The 20,980-nt window shown below is 37.4% G+C and overlaps 1 protein-coding gene across 1 annotated transcript in view; it reads right to left on the bottom strand.

Moving 5' to 3' along the window:
• asz1 (ankyrin repeat, SAM and basic leucine zipper domain containing 1) overlaps positions 1–20,980 on the bottom strand; it is a gene marked incomplete at both ends in the record, with an annotated part of 46,927 nt that overhangs the window by 14,345 nt on the left and 11,602 nt on the right. Inside the window, 9 exon segments of the mRNA XM_079256613.1 lie at positions 1,183–1,296; positions 2,199–2,304; positions 7,339–7,451; positions 8,469–8,525; positions 8,999–9,071; positions 12,127–12,245; positions 12,428–12,562; positions 12,700–12,811; positions 19,550–19,661. Coding sequence (XP_079112739.1) covers positions 1,183–1,296; positions 2,199–2,304; positions 7,339–7,451; positions 8,469–8,525; positions 8,999–9,071; positions 12,127–12,245; positions 12,428–12,562; positions 12,700–12,811; positions 19,550–19,661 — 941 coding nt within the window.

Genomic DNA, 20,980 nt, shown 5'->3' with positions numbered 1-20,980 from the left:
GTAAAATGTAAAGAAACAGTGAGTGTCCATCTATGATTGGTTCTGCTTCACAGCTGTACACTGTTATGTGCTGAGCATCCAGTATGTCAAAAAACACGACAGATAAGTCAGACATCATCTCAATATTAAGAAAAACCGGTTTAAAGAGGGTTTTTTTCTGTTAAGAAATACGGTTTTATCATCAAATCCACATGTCTGAGTCCAACTTTGACAGCGTTCATGACTGGAGTAACTATCCAGATATTAGTCAGGTAGATGCCTTCAATATTATGGAAAACTTTGAATTTGACAAAAGAACCAGCCACAAATTTATGATTTTTTTTCCCCACAGTGCCAAACGAAAGAAAATCTCTATTAGACTTGAATTAGTTGTGACTGCTACAGCCTCCGGTCATTGTAATGTCACTTGTACGTCACAGACAAGAGCTGAAGTCGGTCCTCGAACAGATGCTGAGACCAGCAGAAATGTCAAAAATGTCCAAAAAATTAGGTTCCACAAAACGCTGCATTTTCCTAAACCTCATTCTTCCTCACTATCATTTAAATAATGATCAATGAATATCAGTAATGATCAATGGCAATTCCTAACCCCTTGACACCAAGTGCTGGAAAATTGAGACAAATGAAATCTGGCCTTTGTTGATTGTATTTCTTTATCAAGCCAATTAATTGAATCACATGTAGACTTTCAAAATTATGTATTAATTGTTCATTTTATTGTTATTGATTGCATTTATTTTGTTTTGTTTTTGCCAATAAATTAAAGGCATTAAAGGTTTAAAATGTAATAAAATGGAGCTGAGTGTAATGCTGTGCCAGTGACCTTCAATTTTGTACTGGTGCACTCAGTGTTAGGCACACCAGTGCAACCAATGCAAAACCTTAGTCCAGGGAGTTCCAAATCTGGTCCTTGCAGGTACTGGATGCGTCGCTGGAGCAACACACTGATTCATTAAAGATTCTGGCAGAAGTTGTCAACAAGCTTATGTCTTGCAGCAGGGGAACATGTAATACCTGCAGGAGACCAGCTATTGAAGACTGGGGATTAGGGTTAGGAGATGTTGCCTCAGTTTATAATCTGGTGAAGGAACATCGCTGGTGTTAATTTTTAAATAGGAAGTATCGAAGGTGTGTGCCTCACAATGCGAGTGTCTGTGAATGAGTGTGTGTGCACATGTTGACCTGACACAGGAGGTTGCGAAGGCAAACTACTTCCTTCTGCAGGTCTTTAGTTTGGATTACCAGCTTGTTGCAGATTGTCTCCATCTCCTTCTTGGGATCAAGCGAAAAGACCAACTGCTCAAAGGACCAGAGAAACACAGAGATGTTCACACATTATTAATGTGTTAATGCAACAACTGACATGTTAGTTATTTTGTCGGGCATTAATGCGGTTTTTTGGCCCCTCAAAGTTCTGGCTCACTGCATCGGAACAGATGAAAATACATGCACCTCTCCTCTTGCTGCTCCCAGAAAACAATGAGAATTTTTTTTAATACTAACTGTGGTTTAATCCTGGTGGATAAAAGTTTTGGAGACAAGACAGCAAAAGTTAAAATATATTCTATGAACATGTTTTATAAGCATGAAGCACAAATCATTCTTTAACATGCTTCAACAACATATTTTCCAGACTTTGAGTGGTCTTTCATTGTTTATTAACCTAACTCTTTGGTAGACATACAGTTTTAATGTGGGTTTATCTGTTATTCTGGACTTTCTGTGGATACCACACGTCTATAGTTACATTACAGAGCTGACGTTATACCTGTGATACCGGATGGTAACCCCTTAATTACCTGATGCCCGAAATTCATCATATCTTGTTTCTTCTGTGTTTAGAAGTAGTTTCACAGCTTTAAATTAATTCTGGAAATGTCTTGTCTTTAAATGAGTTAATCCTGAAATTCTCATAGTAGACAAATCTATTTTAACTGTGACTGTGTCAAAAGAAAACTGCTATTAAAAGCTTTTGTTTGGAAACCAAAAAAGTTACTGCATGTTCGTCATTTAGCAGTACTTTTACAGGAAAAAAAACAGTTTGCATACAACAGTGAATAATTGCAAATAAAAATGTTAATAAGTATTAATATAAAAGACTGGATTTGTCTGTAATTTTCACCTCACAAACTTCTACTACAAAAATGTTGAAAAAGTTGACAAGAACCCTTTAATGAAAAACTGCAAATGACGTATACCTGAGACGCCTGACGGGGAAAGCGGCTGATGACATCCTGAATAGTCTCGGTCAGGTAGCAGCTCTGCTGACTCACACTTAAAAGAAAATTTTGCAGATCTTCACTCCTAAAAATAAAAGCGATTTTTTGAAAAGTGTTCAAGAAAAACTATCAGAAAAGTTTCCATGCCTAAATATAACGTTGGTTGCTTCTGTTGCAATAAGGAAGATCTCTGCACACTCTGGACTCCTAGCATGTAGCTGATCCAAAATAATGTACAGAAGCTAAAATAGTCTATAAAGCATTGACCCCTAAATAAAATAGTTTAAACTCCAAGCAAATGTAAAAGAAAATATCATGAGAACAGTACTGTCCACTTTACAATATGTGGGTGGATGGATGGGTGGGTGGGTTCTATCGGCTTGTGCTGAGAAGTCCTATCGAATTGAATCCTTACTGTACTACAACTACTGGAAATGTAATTTTTTCTTTTAATTAAAAGATATTAATAAAATTCCCGTATACATTCAAAATGTGTGTTTCATTTCAATTTATTTCACAACAAATGTCTATATTGTGCAAATATCTGCAAAAAAAGGTTTAATTTATTAATGAGATGTAAAAAAAAAATGTAAATAATAATTTTAAAATAATAATTGAGGTAACCTATTCAATTAATTGCGAAAATGTTGTTGCAGTCTTATCACCAAGCCCTATGAAACAGCTGTCAAATCCTTGTCTGACAACCTTAAAACCTTTTCCACAAACATGAATAGTGCTTTAAAATTAAGGTCAGGCAGTCAAACCCAACAAAGACTGAAGGTAAAAGGGAAAAAAAAGTGTGTTCCCTGGAGACCACCAAACCAAGCTAAACAGGTGGCTGAGCCCTCACCTCACCACCTCCTCATACTAACCCATACCATCATCCCTCCCAGAAAACATCCACCTTAAATGATTATTTATATTCATCACCTTCTCCATCCCTCTCTCCCATCCCCTGGAAACTGGGGGATATTGATAGTTCTTATCTTAATGGTACATTTCCCTTGCTAAGGGCACTGAGCAGGCAGCCGTACAGACCCCCCCAACACTCTGTCAGAGGGGCGAGTAAACAGTGTCAGTCAGCCCCTGCCGCACCCACACCTCTTTTTTTCCTTCTGTTAGTTTATCTAGGGGCATTGAGTGATGATGGGCCGTGGTGGGAAGATTGTTGAAGGCCCACTAGTTGTTATGCTTTAATGCTAATAGAAGGTAAGTTTGTGCCTCTGAACAGACATTTTCTTGCACTTTATGATTACCTGTCTCGAAAGGCAGCTGCTGAGAACACAGTGATAAATATCTAAGACCTCTACACACATTTTTCCAAATGGAATAGGACCAGTATCCAGTCAGACATCTGGTAGTGTCCACATATTATCAGCAAAGATTTCACTCCAAGTAACTTTAGATAATGCGGCACCTATTCAATTAACAATAAATGATATCTGTTTCCTTAGGCTCAAAACAGACGTAAGAAAATTTGTTCATCTTCTTATTGCAATGCAAGAAGTATATTTGGCTATCAATTGAGGTATTAAACACTAATCGTAAAGATTCCTGAATATCACTTTTTATGAAAGATTATGTCTGAACCATTTCAACACAACTTCCAAAAGGAACAAAAAAGGTTTCACAGCATTTTGTTGCTTGGTTTTTGTTAGTGTTAACCGCAGAAGAGTCATGCTGGAGTTGGACCAGGGAAAGAAAGAAACTGTCGCCTCATCCATGTCCAAGATGGCTGACTGGATCAAACTCCAGATTTGATGTAATCTGTTGGTTTTTCCTTAACCAGGCCATTTAATATTATTTGAATTTCTTTCCATAACCAAAGTCTGACAACGATGACTTAATTCACTTCTTTGTAGGATAGAATTTCTCTGCTGTACCTTCTAATACAGAGATAATACTGTGGGGACACTTGGAAAACCTGCAGGAGACCGGTCCTCGAGGACCAGGATTGAGTATCTCAGCATTAAAAAGCAAAGAATTTATTTCCGACAAACAAGCTGATTAAGTCATCCTTGTCAGACTTTGGTTATGGGAAGAAATTCAAATTATATTAAATGGCCTTGTTAAGGAAAACCAACAGATTACATTAGAGTTTGATCCTATTGCCCATCCTGAGCATGGATGAGGCGACATTTTCTTTTGACCAAGGTACCATTGTAGAGGACAGCTTTCCAACCACAACATAACCCAATGACATTTGGGCTACCTTTTGAAAATGCAACAAAAACTTTTAAAATAAAAAGTTGCTAAGAAGGCAGAAAATACTTGTTATAGGTTTCACCACCTGCAGGATGATCACCAGCTTTATGTTGAAGTAAAAAGTATACTTTCAGTAGTCAGGTAAACAATGTCAATTCACCAAATATAACATTGAAGTTAAATGTTATTGTGTCATTCGCAATTTCATAGTTTATATTTAACTCTGATTGGGTTTACAGCACAATACATTGCATTCAGTTGGGTTCACTGAACGTTAATACTAATGAGAAAAAAAAGATATTTTTGACAAAGTTTTTCTGTTCACGCATAACTGACTCAGTCTAAGTTTGATGCCTTTCAGTTAGCGTGCAATGGTCTTTAGATCAAACTATATTTAGTTACAGACTTGTTTCTTTATTTCCACTATTCTAATATTATCTAAGTTAATTCTGCTAAAGGGCAGCTGGTAGTCAAAGCTAGCTAGATTTCTTCCCGGTATTTCTAAATTCCCTGCTCAGGTTCAAAAGAAAAGTTGAAAACCACTTTTATAATGTAGTTTCCAGAAAGAAACCTCCCAGGTCAATGTAGCCTTTTCCACCTGTTTTCTCTGAAAGAAATCTAAAGTAAATATCTCAGATTTACTTATTGTTTACAGACCAGAGTGTACTTAGAATTAAACTTTTTGGTTACTTGTTATATTATTTCATGATGTTGGCATCAAAAGGCAGAAATAAAACTTCAAACCTACACAGGAGTAATCATGTGAAATTACATATTTGTAGTGTTGTAAAATCTACAGATAAGAGTTGCAATTTGATAATTTCTTAGACAGTAGTTGTGCTAAGACGATTACAACTGTGACAAAAAATCTGAAGAGCTTGTTTTTCCTACAAGCATCCCCTTATTTGCATGTTTTATTTCAGTGACAATCATGCAACAGTTTAATGCTTAACCTCTATATACTTTTATCAGTAATTGAGTTAAACACAGTCTTGATATTAGAGTATCTAAAAATAAAAGTGATTGAAAGAGATTTGCCATTCACTGTTATTATTCATCATATGTAGGCTGAATGGTTTCAGGTGAGGTCAAGAATTTAGATTTTTTTCTTTCAAATTAAGCTTTGAGGTGGTAAAACAACATTTTGTTTCTTTAACTATTTTTGATTCAATTTTACACCATGTGTACATAAATGCACAGCAGAAAAAACTTTAGTGTGACAGGGTGAAACAAATCAATATAGAAATATGTTTGTGTTTCATCCGGTGCACAATGTTTTTTCATTTCTTATTTTCTCATCCAATTTCTTTTATTTCTGGCAAGAACTCTTCATTGCCTGAATAATTCAGGTCTTGTTGACATGTTTTTCCAAGTTATCAGTTCTTCATATAAGCTGAGTCTAACTTGGAGATTCCTGGTTGCATAGCCTTGGCTGCGCTGAAGCCATCAAATGGTGATGGCCAAGAAAAGAAGTGAAGTACAGTGCGAGCAGTCCACAGTAAAATTTACATATTAAATACTTTCTTTGATATCTTTGATAATTATATCCCTTTTACACTATATAAAGTAGTAGAACTTTACTTTGCATGTTGATTTTGGTCCAGATAAAACAGAAGACTTCAGCTGGCTGACTTGGCCATCCTCATCTGCTTCCTGATCCAAGTTCTTACTCCCTCCTGTCTGCAGCCTGGACTCTCATCTTCTGAGAGATCTTTCGTCTGAGTCCCTCAAACCAATAAAAAAATAAAGAAAAGAAAAAACACTCTTTGTCTCTGACTTTTAGAATAAAAAAAAAAGTTAAGCATAAGTAAAGTCCAGATGTGCACTGCAGTAAACGCTAGTATATTACTTGCTCATGAAACAAAACCTCAGATTATTTTGTTCATTTTAGAAAAATGGATGAAATCTAGACAATTTAAAAAAAAAAAAAAAAAGTTTCATGTAAATACTGGGTTGACCTTCCTTCATTCCATAAAATGAGCTTTCAGGGATGCCCACAATTTTTAAAAGGCAGGTAAAGGACAGTTAGTAATGCCACACACCCACATGGGTAGCACTACTTTAAAGCTACTGTTGTCATTTTTCAGAAACATGAGGACTTAGATTGGCTTGTTTGGCACAATTGAAAAAAAACCAAAACATTTAATGAGCATTAACATTGCTCAAAAATGAATTCATGGGTCTCAGGAGGTTGACAAAGGTTAGTATGAACAACAATAGAGGCCAATGTTGCAAACTACACAAAAATTTTTAGCATTAGTTGCCGTTTCTATACATTCTGCTTCCAAAATTCTTTAATCATTTTTTCTTTTTCAAAAAACGAGCTAACAAAATGTAGGACATTTAGTCAAAATTCTGAAATATTCTAACCCTTCTCCTGGTGTAATTTGGCAGACCTGACCGACTTAAGATGACAAATCCAGTCTGACCAAGGATTCAGAGTGTTTGGCTTCTGCTGCTGGCTCTTTGCTCAATGCAACCACCATCACCTCTCACTTTACAAATCATTGGAGCGCCACTTTAACCATTAAAACCTGGCTGCAGACATTTAGAGGCAGGACAGTGAGGTTCTCATCGGGTTGATGGATGACGTCCAGTGGAGGAGGACAGACAGGGTGAATGTGGGGGAGGGTTTAAGGTGTGAGGCTGAGAAGTAATTCATTTTTTGCCACCAAAAGCCAAGTTTGTTTTTGGTTTGTGCAGTTTTCATTAAATGTTTTCTTTTAAGCAGCTGAAAGCTTTATTGGATGTTAAGACACTTGACTATATTTGCAATTAGCTACAGATGAAGAAATACAAAAAATAATGAAAATTTGTTTTAAAAACTTTGAATTTAAGAATTCAGATGAGTGCATATATATTGATTGTGGCAGGCTAGTTCAACATAAAGACAAAACAAACAATGATATCCTACCCACTGAATGAAGCTCCAAGTTGTCTCACAACGTCCAGATCTATTTTGTCCAGGTGCATCTGCTGCATGGCCTTCACCATCTTCTGCTGGTCCAGTGGTTCTGTGATACCAATCTGACATATGTGGAGAAGGAGTTGGCTTTTTTTTCCCCTTTTATAATAGGTCCATGTATACCCATCATGCACTTCAAAGTTTAAGGTAGGGCTGGGTAACAAATTAATTTCATCAGTTAATTTAAATTTGCCCTTTTTGAGGATTTATTTTTAGGAAAAGCACAATTTTCCCTTTAATAAGCACTTCCGACTTTCCCCAGAGTGCCTCAGTAGTGCCAGCAGAAACAGGTTATAATGGATCCTGATAACTTTCAAAACAAAGTCTCCAAGCAATTTTTGTTTACTTCTTTTGACCTCCTTGGTGAGGTGTTATGGGCATGACCCACTGGGAGTAGATCCAATCAAAGACCCAATTCACGCTGGAGGGACTACATTGCTTGGGTGGCCTCAGAAAACACCTCAGGATTCCCCTGGATGAGCTAGAAGACCTGCCCAGGGCGAAAGGCTGAGTCTGTTTCCCTACTTTGGCTGCTGTCCCCACTAAACAACCTGGCATAAACGAGTGAGAAAATGGATAGATGGACCAACTGCAGTGACAGATGCCGATCTCCATTAGATGAACAAGTGAGGAGCAGCCCACAAACTCCTGCTAAGAGCTGACTACCAATGGCTGCAGAGATTTGGACTGAATGACAGCACCAAGGCCCTAATCATGGCAGCACAGCAGCAAGCCTTCAGTACCTGGCAATCAAGGCCCAGATCTACCACACAAGGCAAGACTTCAGATGCCCCTGAAGCAATCTATGTCCTCCCAGCAGGGTGCGATATACTGGGAGGCAAAGAATACATGGAATGCCTTGAGTGGCATAGTGTACAGAAACGGCTAAATCTGTGCAGAATATTGGCCAGCTCTCATTTGGGGTTTAATTCAAGTACACAGAAATATAGTTAAACAACATGCCAACAGTTTGATCTTAACAGTGTTGCCAGCAGCTTCTGGATCTTTTCTGGTCCATTCTTTAATACAGTCAGCAAGCAAAAGAGTTAACATACAGAGGTGTTACAGCTACCCTTTACCTTGTCAAAGTCCTCCTTCTCCATGGTCAACAGCTGGCTCCAGGTGATGTCATGTTCCTGCACTCAGGTGTTAGTGAAAAGTCAGGCACAGATCTGAATTCACCAAATCAAAACTTCTACAGCTGCTGCTGTAATAGATGTACCAGCATAGCTTTTTTTCCCCCTCCATACAGTAACAACAAGGTACCTGCACCCGTCAAGCTCAGTCCTCATATTTCAAATTAGGCTGAAAACTTCAGCTGACCCTGAGTTTAATTCGGACCATACCAAACCATTTGGAAGCAATGAGTAAAATATGTAAACTACACATCTTCTGACATATTCCCAAGCATGTAAATGTCAATCTGTCAATTATGCAGCTGTGCTAAACTTATTTTGGGATCATAGTACCTCACCCATTGCTGTGACAAAGTGTTGTACCGTGAGTAATGCCACGCCATTACTCAAGGTACCACTGAAAGGTAGGTTATGCATTCAAAAACATCAAAGATAGATTGAAATCCTATCTTAGTGTGCAGATAAGTACTTACAGTCATGACATCTGTGAGGTAGCCCAAATTAAGGCCATGGAGGAGAAGTTCAAGATCATTAAGCCTGGACACACTGAGCAGGACAGACAGGACACCATGATTTAAAAAAAAAAACAAAAAAACAAAAACAAAGCAAAAAACATAGTTTTAAATATATTATAGTAAAATGGTATGCAACTGGAAAAAAACTTAAATAAAAAATAATGCATTTAGCAGATAATGTTAATTAGATTTTTAAATGGGCTTTTTAATTCTTAAAAGGAAAGTTATTCTGAATGTTCTTGGTTTAAGGCCAGGATATGGCCTCTTTAACATTTTTTCAAACTCCAATCCTCTGAAGGAACCCCTGACCTTTCTGTAGAAGGTGGTCAGAAAAAACTAAAGTGGATAAAGCAAGCGTAGCTGAATGCAGCCCATCTGTCTTCTCCCAATCTATAAAACCTGGGAAATGAATAATGACTTTTTTAGATCTTTTTAGTCAATTCAAGAGAAAAACTGAAGCTAGAGTGTTAACAAGCAGTGATTCCTGGTGCCAGACATGGCTATATACACAATGTTTCTGGCTGATGATAATTGCCCTGTGCTGCTTGAAAGGACTAAACATTCACAGACGAGGTTTATTATTATTTATGTCTGGTTGGACAGTGGATCAACAACACCTGCTGCACAGGCACCAGCACACTGGAAATCCAACAGGGGGCTATAAACAAGTTGGCTGTAGTGAGTAGTGGAATATACGGCTGACAATAAGAGGAGGTGACTAAAGTGCTTAATCTGTACACAATAATCTTTACTAGGACCCAGGCTTGTTACAGAAAGGAGAAACTAATCGAATCTACTCAGAAACTCTGTTTTAGGTTCCAGAACAGCGGCTCAGCATTAGGAACAATAAAAAGCCATCAAAAGAGGGTTAGGGATACCTGGATTTACCATGGCAACTGTTGATAAAAAGCAAATTATTTAATTTGATTGGATTGACTAGTTTCTAGTCAAACATACAGGCAATATAGAGTGTTTTCATTTTATGATTTTTTTTTTTTTTTTAAACAGACAGACTAGAAATCTCCATCATAGAAGGAAGAAGGGGATAGTGAAGAGACACTATGTACCAGGATACAGACCTCTACCTACCCATAGCTCATTTATAAAATTATAATTTTTAGAAGTGTGACAATTTTTCCTGACCAGTCACTTGATTGTGTTTCTAAAAATGTTCCATGTTAACATTATAAGGAAATGTCCTATTTACAAAGAACTTTTTAAAAAGTGTTGCAGCAACATAAACCATTGTGTTTTAATTCCGTTCCTAAATCTCTGGAAACAGGTTTGTAGGGGCAACATGTGAAAGATACTTGGGAGCTAATATGGGAGAAGACATGAAGAAAATCAGGGTTTCTTTGTGGTGAACCTGCCACCCAGAAGGTACGTTTCACAGAGCCAGTTACCATGGTAACAGAGTCCGGATAAGACTTCACCTCACTTCTAGAAAATAAAAGCCCTAGTTTCTCCCATTTCAGGGTTAACATACTCTGAGTTACAACATAACCTGCTTTCTGGAACAGGCCCCCGAGGACTGAAGCTTTAGTTTAACATACTGAGGCAACTTTGGGGTTGATCATTGGTTTTCCGTCTTACAACGCTGGTTCACTTCTTACCATAGTGAATCCCCATGGTAACCTGCTCCAGAACAGGTTTTATTCTGATTCAAAGAACACAAAAGGACAACCTCCTGACCAGTCAGTTCCCGTGGAAAATGGCTGCCCATCCTTACAACATCCTGTCCACATTGGTTTACGGTGAGCGAAACACTTGGGAGAGAAAGCGTTTTTAGGGATACACACAATCCTTTTGATGTCAATGATGACATCCTATAGGAAAGGTAGAGATCTTTATTGGATGGACTGCTCTACATTTTTCAACTGATAGGTGGCAAGATTTAATAAAATAAATTCTATTTGTCTATATAACAGACAGTGTGAAGAATAAAGCCTTGTCACTAACAGCTTTGAAAAACGGTTTCGTACTTGTTCTGAACTTGTTCCAAAGTCACTTTCATCTGAAATAATGAGGCTAATAATAATGGTCACGCATGGCAGAACTGCACAACCATGAATTTGTGGAACATGCAACTATGCATGCTGTCACAGCGAGGAGTTACTATTCAAACAAAACGTGCTCATAAGGGGCGCTTCAAAATAACTGAATAGAAAATATGAAAAAATGAAGGAACTGAGGAAGCTCTGCAAAAAACACCTGTGATGTAATAAAGTGAAACAGAGTTATCAGCGCGCAGTTTGTTAACTATCTGATGAATGTGTTTGAATTCTTTATATTTTGAAGGCTAACTGTGCAAAAACCCCAGGTTGAATTATAGAGTTAATAACCATTTGTAGTTCTACTTATCAGTGCTGGGAATGTCTGAGTAAGTTAACCAAGGTAACAGAGCGACATCTCAAGTATGTCAATCTGACTTCATAGTTCACACCTCTAGTCTGATGTGATGAAGTCTGAAATATAAATTAAACAAGTATTTGCATATTGATAGAATAAAAGTTATAACAAGTCAGAAGCTGCATTTTAGCAAATCTACAAGTTCTACAAGAATGTGAGTTGGAAAACAGGTCATCAAGCAAACCAAAATACTTTGTAAATTCCTGGCTCCTTACAGTTTACTTTGGATAGTGTTGGTTATAAGAAAATATCAATTGGTGTCACATCTTTTAGAACAGACGTTCCATACTTCACAAGCATATTTATTTATTTAAAAGCTATCCATTAACATCTATTGTACATGTGGTCAAGCACTGAACCAGGGTTCAGCTGGATCTCTCAACCGATCATTTTATAAGACCTGTTCAACTTCTAATTGGTTTGGTTGAGGGCAGCTGCATTCCTTTCATACCATTTGTAGATGAATTCACCTTGATAATGGTTCGCATTAGTGTACACATCAAGTTATCAAAGTGTCTCCTTTTTCTCCACATGTCAGATTTCTGCATTTGTGTCTTAATTAAATCAGAGCAACAAAACTGATAAAAAACAATAAAAGGTGTCTTTTTCTGCTGGGTAAGTTTCACAGCAAAGTCCACCAACTACTGTAAAATCAGAGATACCTCTGGATTTCTTACCTCTCACTAGAGGATGGAAGTTCAGAGTTGGTCTTGAAAAACTTTGGCAACGTCTCTTCCATAGACTCAAACCCATTAACCGTGGAAATGTGGGTTGAAGACGAAAAGATTCTGGCTATCTGCGGACATAGATATGTGTTTAAGCACTGTTTAATTTAGTAGCAGCTTCAAGGGTGTGGAAAGAGATTTTTTTTTTCCCAGCAGACTGAAACACAAGGTGCATGGAAATTAAGGCAGCTGAGAATGAAGTAACTTTATGACACAATCTACTGTAAATGCTTCCAAGAAATACTTAAGGTACCTGTGTGTATTTAAAGGCCACAGCCAGATCAGCAGGACTATTCCCAGACTTTGTTTTTATGGTTTTATCTGCTCCCAGCTGGAGGAGCTTTAACACTGCTTCCTCTCTGCCATACTGCACTGCTATAGACAAAGCCTGGTGAAACATATCCAGCAAACAGACAAAGCCATGGTGAGTCTAAATTATATAATGTCCTGTGAAGTACAATATGACAAGCAAATCCTGGCAGACCATTTAAAATGAAGAGCAAAAAAGTTAAAAAAGTGACGTACCGTGTATCCTTTGCTTTCCTGGACGTTGATGTCCGCCCCATGAGACACCAGCAGGTTGATGACCTTACTGTAACCTTCCCTTGCAGCAAACATCAAACAAGTCATCTGAGAGCTTACAATAGAGGACAAGAACACATAAAAAAAAATACTGAAGGAGGAAAAATGTAACTAGAGGGGGGAGGTGACTATTAAGGCAAGAGAAAATGAAATACTCTTCTTCTTACATGAATCTTACTTGATTAAGGAAAAAAGAAAGAAGAGAACTTGAGGCGACATGTCAGTAGATAAAAAAAAAAAAACTACACTTTAAAGAAGAAAAAATTGAAGTGTAAAAACTGGTAAGGTAACTGGTAAATAAAGTTAAGGTCAAGACACTTAAAGGGATCAACAGGAGCACAGATGAAGCACCAGAGGGCAGCAGGTACCACATTATCAAAACTCTCCTTTCATCTACCCATTTCGTTTTGGTGTGGTTTCTTTAGTTTTAATTTTTCCAATATAAAAATGGATATCGCAGCTCAAACATTTTAATCACAAAAAGAGATAAGACGTCTTTCCAGGACAGCCTCAGCTGTCAGATTATGAGGCTGAAAATTACATCGTATTAAGGGATCATAGATATAGTACCATAGAGGCAATATAACCATGCAGGTGTGATGTTGATGTAGGGGAGTCCCCAGGAGCCCTAAGGACCCACATGTGATGACTGAGTGGGTCACTGGAAAATTCAATACAGAAGAAACGAATTTATATTTATTTCTTATATTCCTCCATTTCTTAAAGTTTAAGTCTGACAGGTGCTTTGCAACAGGAAAACTAACACTTTGCAGGACTACGGCCCTCGAGGACCAGAGTTGTCCACACTTGTCTTAATCTCACAAAACCATGTCCAACTCTTGAAACCATCATCTTGGCTTTATTTCAGCCGTAGCGCACCATAACATTTCTTATTTTCAGACAAATTTCTGCTTACTTGTTGATCAGACACTCAACAATTTAAGCTCTCTGGCTGAAGGTTTGACAGGAAGTGAAATCATTTCTGGGTCATAACAGAAGTCGCTAAGCAACACAGTATTTTTTGGCTCTCTTTTTTTTTTATTACAGTAAAGGTGTCATGTGGATGATCACTAATTGTGGATTTACTATAGAGAGTCTCTGGGCGATGTGAGCAAGTGCCCAGCAAGTGACGAGTGCAGTCTGTGACGGGACACACTGGGCACAATATATTTGTGTAGGAGCACCAGCGTACAAGAAAAAACGTAATCTTTGTCCATTTCCATGTCAACTCATTGGTGTGACTGCTCCATTTTCTCTGGAGGCACCAGATATGGCAATCACCTTGCTGCTGTCAGCAACAGTATGCATTGGAAGAGGGGTGGGGGTGGGGTTGAACTTTTTGGTTTTTTCTCATTCCAACAACATGGAAAAAATACAACTTATTTTTGCAGAAGATCGACACAGGTTGCATCAGTGACCTAGTTCTCATAAGTTGAGTCAAATGCTGAAATATGGAAAAGATTAAAAGAAAAAGGTCTCTACCTTTTGATATGATAATGTATAATGTACACTAATAATTTGCAGGATACTTTGTGATAAAGGTTTTTTTTAATCAAATTGTGTGTTTATGTATTATATGAGTGTTTCATACCTGGGGAATTGGGGAACTATTGTGTTGCATTCTGAAAGTGTCTGAAATAAAACTATCAAGGTTCACAACAAAACAGTTTTACATAAATTCCAACAATAGTGCCTTTCTGCATGGTTCAGTGGAGCGGTGGGTGTTTTGCTTTAGTCATTAAGGCTGGATTCTATTATACTTTCAAAGATTTTCTATCCCTTAGTTAGTGAGCTTGGGCTTATTTTACCAGCTGTTATTTCCAAAAGTATAGAAATGCTGCCGATTTATCCTTTATCCGACATAAAATACTGACCAAACAGGACAAGCAGTCTAAAAGGTCAGAGTTTCAGTACAATTTTATTGCAGGAACATGTAAGAACTCTGGAGTCAGAAGAAAAAACTCTGCAAATACACATTACAAAAAAAAAAAAAAAAAAAAAAAAAAAAAAAAAAAAAAAAAAAAAAACCCCACAAACAGATTCATCTTTAATGTTCACCATTTTCCGAGTCTCTATAATCTAAAATTAAGTATTGTACTACATCACTAACAATCATTGCCACAAAGTTCTGAAAAAAGTGCTGAACTTAGCTTCCTGTAGTGAAGGGATAAAAGACATTTCATTAGATTTTCATCATGGCCAAAACTGATAGAAGTTATGTTTAAAAAGGTAAAATAATTCTTTTACTGGTTACACAGAGCACGGCATGGTTTATCTACTTAAATCCTCTCTGGTTTTTTGTCAGTTCTTGTTTCCACCAGGAGAAGATCTGAATATAAATAACTTCTCTATCTTATCACCTGTGAACCAACACAGGAAAAAAAGAAAACAATGAGATGGGAAAGTTTAGGGGCAATTTATCACTTTGTGCTTTTACAGAAAACTGTGTATGCGTGCATGCAAGAGAACACCACAATAAGGTTAAAAGGAGACATTTATAATGCCAATTCATAATACTAAAGTTCAGTGAACATTTTTAACAGCCCTGACAGTCATGCACAGACCCACACTACAGTCCTTTAACATAAAAACCTCCACTTTGAATAAAACACTAAATTCTTGTTGTGTGTAAACTTATGGAAGATAAAAGGGCACAAATTATTTTTCTTTAAACCAAAAGCCAATTAAATAGTGTATGTTTTAAAGAAAGGAGAAATTTCTATTGTACAGATAGGGATATGAACAAATGCCCAAACCCCTTTCTTGGCCCCTTCCTATTGTCTTGCTAAAAACATGCCATTTTCCTTTCACATATCAAGAGGCAGTGCCCATTCAACACCTTTCACCAGGGATTTGGGAAATATATACATACAGCGGGATTTTTTGCATCACAATTTTAAAAGTTTTTTTGTTTTAAAAAAAAAAAAAAAATTCAAATAAATGAAAATAATCCATTATAAAATTTTTTGTCATTTTTATTTTATTTTATTGATCTTTTAACTTGCCTTCTTGGGCATTATAGGAGCAAAATGATGATCTGGCTATTGTGTTTTTTCACATAGTACCTGTTACATGTTAGTACCATGTAGCACAAACTGTGCCAAGGAAATATTTTCCACACCATTGCTTCAGCAGCAGACTGAAGCATTGAAACAAGCAAGATTTGGAGAAAAGTCAGTGATGACAGGCAGCAAAGACCAAAAAACTGCACTGAGAAGTTGTAGCCTCTGTATGTGGTTACATTTAGACATTTAAACTATGCAACTCATTTCATGTGAAATGTTGTCTGTTAGTTTGCTGGCACTACAAGGGTTGACACTTTTACAACAACAAATCATTTTGGACAGAAAATGACCCCAGAAAGAGGTCATGTTTGTCAAATAGGTGTGAATCTGTTTACCACGTCAGAGGGCTTTGAACCTTATGTAATAAAAGACAGCTTCATCTTCCTTTAACAAATTCCAAGAAATCAGAAGTTAATGTTCGATGTGAACTCGAACAAAACAATGGCTATGACGTGCATACCAAGTATCTTAATATCCCTCTGCCACAATATCCTATGCCCAACAATCAAACACCAACTCTCCACTGCTAATAGGGACCTTTAAAGAAATTAAAATAATTCATCCCAGAGGAAAACGAAAATGTTGTAGTATGTTTCTGTATCACTTTCTTTAATGAAATAAAAAATAACTGGAAACACAGAGAGCACAAAATTCTGCGGAGACATTGGGTCACTCACCTTAGGAAAAAATCCAAAAGCTCACCCAGTAATTAACCCTTATGTATTTTTCAAGCCGATTGTCCAAAAAAGAATGCTACACAATCTTTCCATTTATCCTATACGCAACAGTGAAGAAACAACAATGTACAATGAGATACTTCTTCAACTCCAATGTAAGACAGAAATGTACCAGAGATCATTCCTTTCAACAGCCACCAGATCAAAACACCATCTTCTTCATCTTTTAATTAAGTCTTATTGGATTAAAAAAAAGCACACTCACAAACACAAATACAAACACACACCACAACATTGAAATTATGTTCTGGGATAAAGTATGCTTCTCTTTATTTATTCTAGTTATCTTCTTTATGCTGTGACCCCTGCAGACTGAGTCTTGTCCAGTTACCAAACAGGCTGGTCAAAGTGTAAATCAGTGATCCTCAATCCATCTCCTTGAGGGCAAGTGTCCTGCAAGTTTTGCAAGTGTCCCCGCTGCAATACACCTGATTTAAATCAGAGTGTATTTAGTGGACATGTGCAGAGCTTGTCTGAGTCTGAGACAGGCATTTTCCAGCAGGATCAATTGGAAAACCTGCAGGACACCAGTCCTCGAGGACCAGGATTGAGGATCCCTGGTGTAAATAGACAAAAATTACATTGTCAATGTAGTAGCTTATATTACTGTATCACTGCATCCTTAGGCCAGACAAGTTGACTGCTACATCCCCATAGATTTTATATCAGATTCACAAGTTTATGTACTTAGTTATTTAGATAAATCCAGTTTCAGATGGCTATTCACTAGCAAGTTAGGTCTCAAATCCACAACTTTATGAAAGTTGGTAGTTGTGGTTTTTTATTATTTTTTAATTTGCATATGATCTACTTTTCTGAGACTCAAGTGACAGGCAACACACAGAAAGTATAGACAGCAATAATAAGGCAACACCAGGGGAAGTCTCTGGGTGATCGAGCAACAACATAGACAAGTAAATAGAGGGTTAATTGTCCAAAACCTATTGCATCCAGCTCAGGAATGGGGATGGGTGTGGGTTACAGAGTCCACATATGGACCCCACATCATGCGCCTACATTTCTCAACTTTGAAAAATGACAGTACTCTTGTTTACACCAAAGTGAAGGGAAAAGCAGCCGGTTTTAATCAACAGTTTGATAGTCAGACGTAAGAGGGACTGAGAAGAAGGAGGGGGTTTATCCTCTGGACCCACATGAACCTCACCATCAGCTTTTCCTTTGGAATTGGAGGCTGTAAGCAGCCCACCACCCTCCCTCCTCTGCTTCCTTCTGTGTTTTGTTACCATGTTTTAAATATTTTGTCTGGGAAGGAACCAATCAATTTCCTGATGCTACAGGGTGTCCGTCATCAGGGGATTTCAGGTGGCGTGAGTCCTGAATGCGATGGTGAGCTGGCAGTTAGAGTAACAAAAGAGGCTAAACAACAAAGCCATTGGGGGGCTTTGTCCACGCTCTGATACAGCAAAAATCCACACATGGTTACAGTAAAAGTGTTTTGAGAATGACCTGGCTTCATTCTTTTCCACAAGTTGATTTTTTTCAAGCTCTTTACTGAGACAGGAAACCAGATTTCCAATTATGACAATGGCTGATAGGGGGCTTTTATCAGCAAAAGCACAGTTTAAATGTATTATGTTTGATCAGTGTAGGTTTAAACCCTCAAATTAAAAAAGTTTGGATGCTGTATAAAATGTAAAAACAGAGTGCATTGATCTGCAAATCTCAAATATTATTTTATTCCCATTACAACATAAACAACATTTTGGATGCTGACTAAGACATTTTACCATTTCATGAAAAATATGTGGCAGCAGCACATTTCTAAAAGATGGAACAAAGTAAACAAAAGGCTGGGGAAGTAACTGGCACCAATCAATAACAACTGAGGGAGCATTTGACAACTAATTATGTTAACTGGCAACAGGCCAGTAACGTGACATACTGGCCTGTTGTCAGTGTTGTATAATTAGGGAAATTTCAGAGAGGCAGAGCATTGATATAAAACTGGACAGAGATTCACCAATCTTACACAAACTGTGTCTAAAGATTTTTGGAACCATGTATAAAAATGTTCTTCAATGTAAAACTGACAACAATGAAGATCTTATTGTGATGTTTGGCTGGTTTGGAAGGAAAAGGCAGGAGCTCAGCTTGTCATCCTGGTACTTGTCTTTATTCGCTCACCAGCTATGTGACAAGTGCAGTTGTGTAAAAGACCACAATTCAGTGGAAAATAGTTAAAAACTTGAAAATAATACTACAAAAATATCCTTTAGGACATAAGACAATACCATATCAAACGTTAGGCTCTCGGTTCCCTTCCAGTTTTATAGTATATATAATCTGTCAAAATATTTAGCGAGGAGAAATCTCTGCATATCTCTGAGGGTCAAAAATGTCTAATTTTTAACATCTGATATTTTCGCGCTCTATTAGGGAACAAAATATTCGTGTATGAGATGCCTGAGTCATTGTATTCTGTTGGTTTTATTTTTTTTATTTATTTTTTTTTTACATGAAGTTCCATTTATATAACTTTTTTAGAATCCAGTTGTATAACAGTAAAACAGTACATTGCTTTGAATGAAACCTGGTTGATTCCATTTCACATCCTGTACAAATAACCTCTTCTTTAAAGGTTTGGAATATAAAAGGAGAAAAAAGCAGGAAAAAAGAAGCATGTTTTTTTTCCATGTCTGTGAAAAGTTTCTAAAATACTTCTGCCCACTCTTTACACTGTGTTTGTTTGTCTGTCTGGTACCCTTCTGTGCATGCACATGCCAAAACAGGACATTCCAAACAAAACGCACAAATATACACACTGTATAGAGCACAGTGGGGCATAATGCTACCACATGGCAGCTAAATGTAGAAAAATCATCAAAGAATATCTGATCCAGCATCTCTCTTCCATTTTCTCGTTCTAGTGAAGTTTTGAATTGTTTTTCTGACTGGCTACAACAGTACAAATTGTGTTGAATACCCGATAAATATTTTTACCTCAAACACATCTGTGTACCCCCCACCTACCTGTCCGCCATGTTAGGATCAGCATTTCTGGTCAGCAGAAGCTCCACGCAACGTGCAATTTTGTCTTCGTTAGCAGATGCAGAGCAACTCGCCATGAGGACTGTCCAGCAATCTGGACAAACAACAATTTTTTTTTTTTTTTTAAATCACATTCAATTCAGCAAAAATATGAATTATAATGAAAAAATATTTAAGTGACTTGAAAAATGCATAAAGCACACTACAGATGTGGGAGGTGCAGATTTATTGGACTGAGATAAACTGAAAGAAGCTGACAAAAATCAACTAGTGTGTGGACTTTGAATCAGACAAATTAACAATTTGATGTTCCAGGGAAACAAAAACACCTGGCAGATGGCAGCTTCCTCCGTACAAAAAAAAAAAATCCAGTTTGTTCAGGTTTGAAGTTTGAACTTATGAAGCAGTAGTTTGAAATCATTTTAATGGCTTAATATGACTGACTGCAAATGTAATTTTTTATGCTTATCCATAAAAACATGTGCCAACATTGTACATGTCCCTACTTAAAGTATGAACCATCAGAGGATGGTCAGTTTTAATTAAATCTAACAAAGGTTCAAACCTTGGGGTATATTGGTTGATTTTCAGTGTTTGCTTCCAGATTTTATTGCTTCTTCAATTGTTAAGGTAAACATCTCTACAGACCAAGGCCAGTGTAAATGTTGCATCTTCCAAAATGTTAGTCAATTTATGGAGACTCAAAGGTTTCCGTCTGGACATAGAACAACTTGTCTACACTATTAGCCACTTCAACTGAGGGTCATGTTTGTTTATCCATAAACCAACTCACCTTTAGGGAGCTATGACGGTTGTGTTGGCCTTGGTCAGCTCTCTATTAGTTAGGTACTAGAGGAACCTGGCCGGTTCTTGAGCAGGTGTTTAGAGTGTTTTGCATTTGTAAAACTGGCCTATATTTCCTGACTAGGCAGAATTCATCCTTATAGATTTGATCTGTACCTGTACTTGTTGCAATTACAAATAAGGAAACATGAGTTACAAAGCCACTGTCCCTATCCTAGTTTGATACATCTGCATCACAGGTAAGCAATAGATATCTACAAAACTCAATGATCACATTTGTTGTCGCAGAGAGTAGATAGCTCCATCATTTTGAATTGTTAACACACCATTTTGCAATGACAGAGTTATCTTGCTTTCTGTGTGCGTTTCTTTTTTAAACACACTGTAGCTTCGATATGCTATAATGGGAAAATATCAGAAACAGCACCCTGTGATGGGAATTGATAGTTTATCAGGGATCAGGAAGTGTGGCAGCCCCTATGTGGCTGACTGCTTCTTATCTTGCCCCGATACGGGTCCCATGGCTATGCACTCAGTTCCTGTTTTTTTTTTCCCCTAGCACTAACTCAGCCCCTAACTGCAGTGCATCAAGGTGTGCATCTAAATTTG

This window comes from Telmatherina bonti (assembly GCF_933228915.1).
Source record: "Telmatherina bonti genome assembly, chromosome: 2".
In the NCBI taxonomy this organism is placed as follows: Eukaryota; Metazoa; Chordata; class Actinopteri; order Atheriniformes; family Telmatherinidae; genus Telmatherina; species Telmatherina bonti.
Note: the sequence above shows the minus strand (reverse complement) of the source record. Positions and strands in the feature narration are given on the sequence as shown.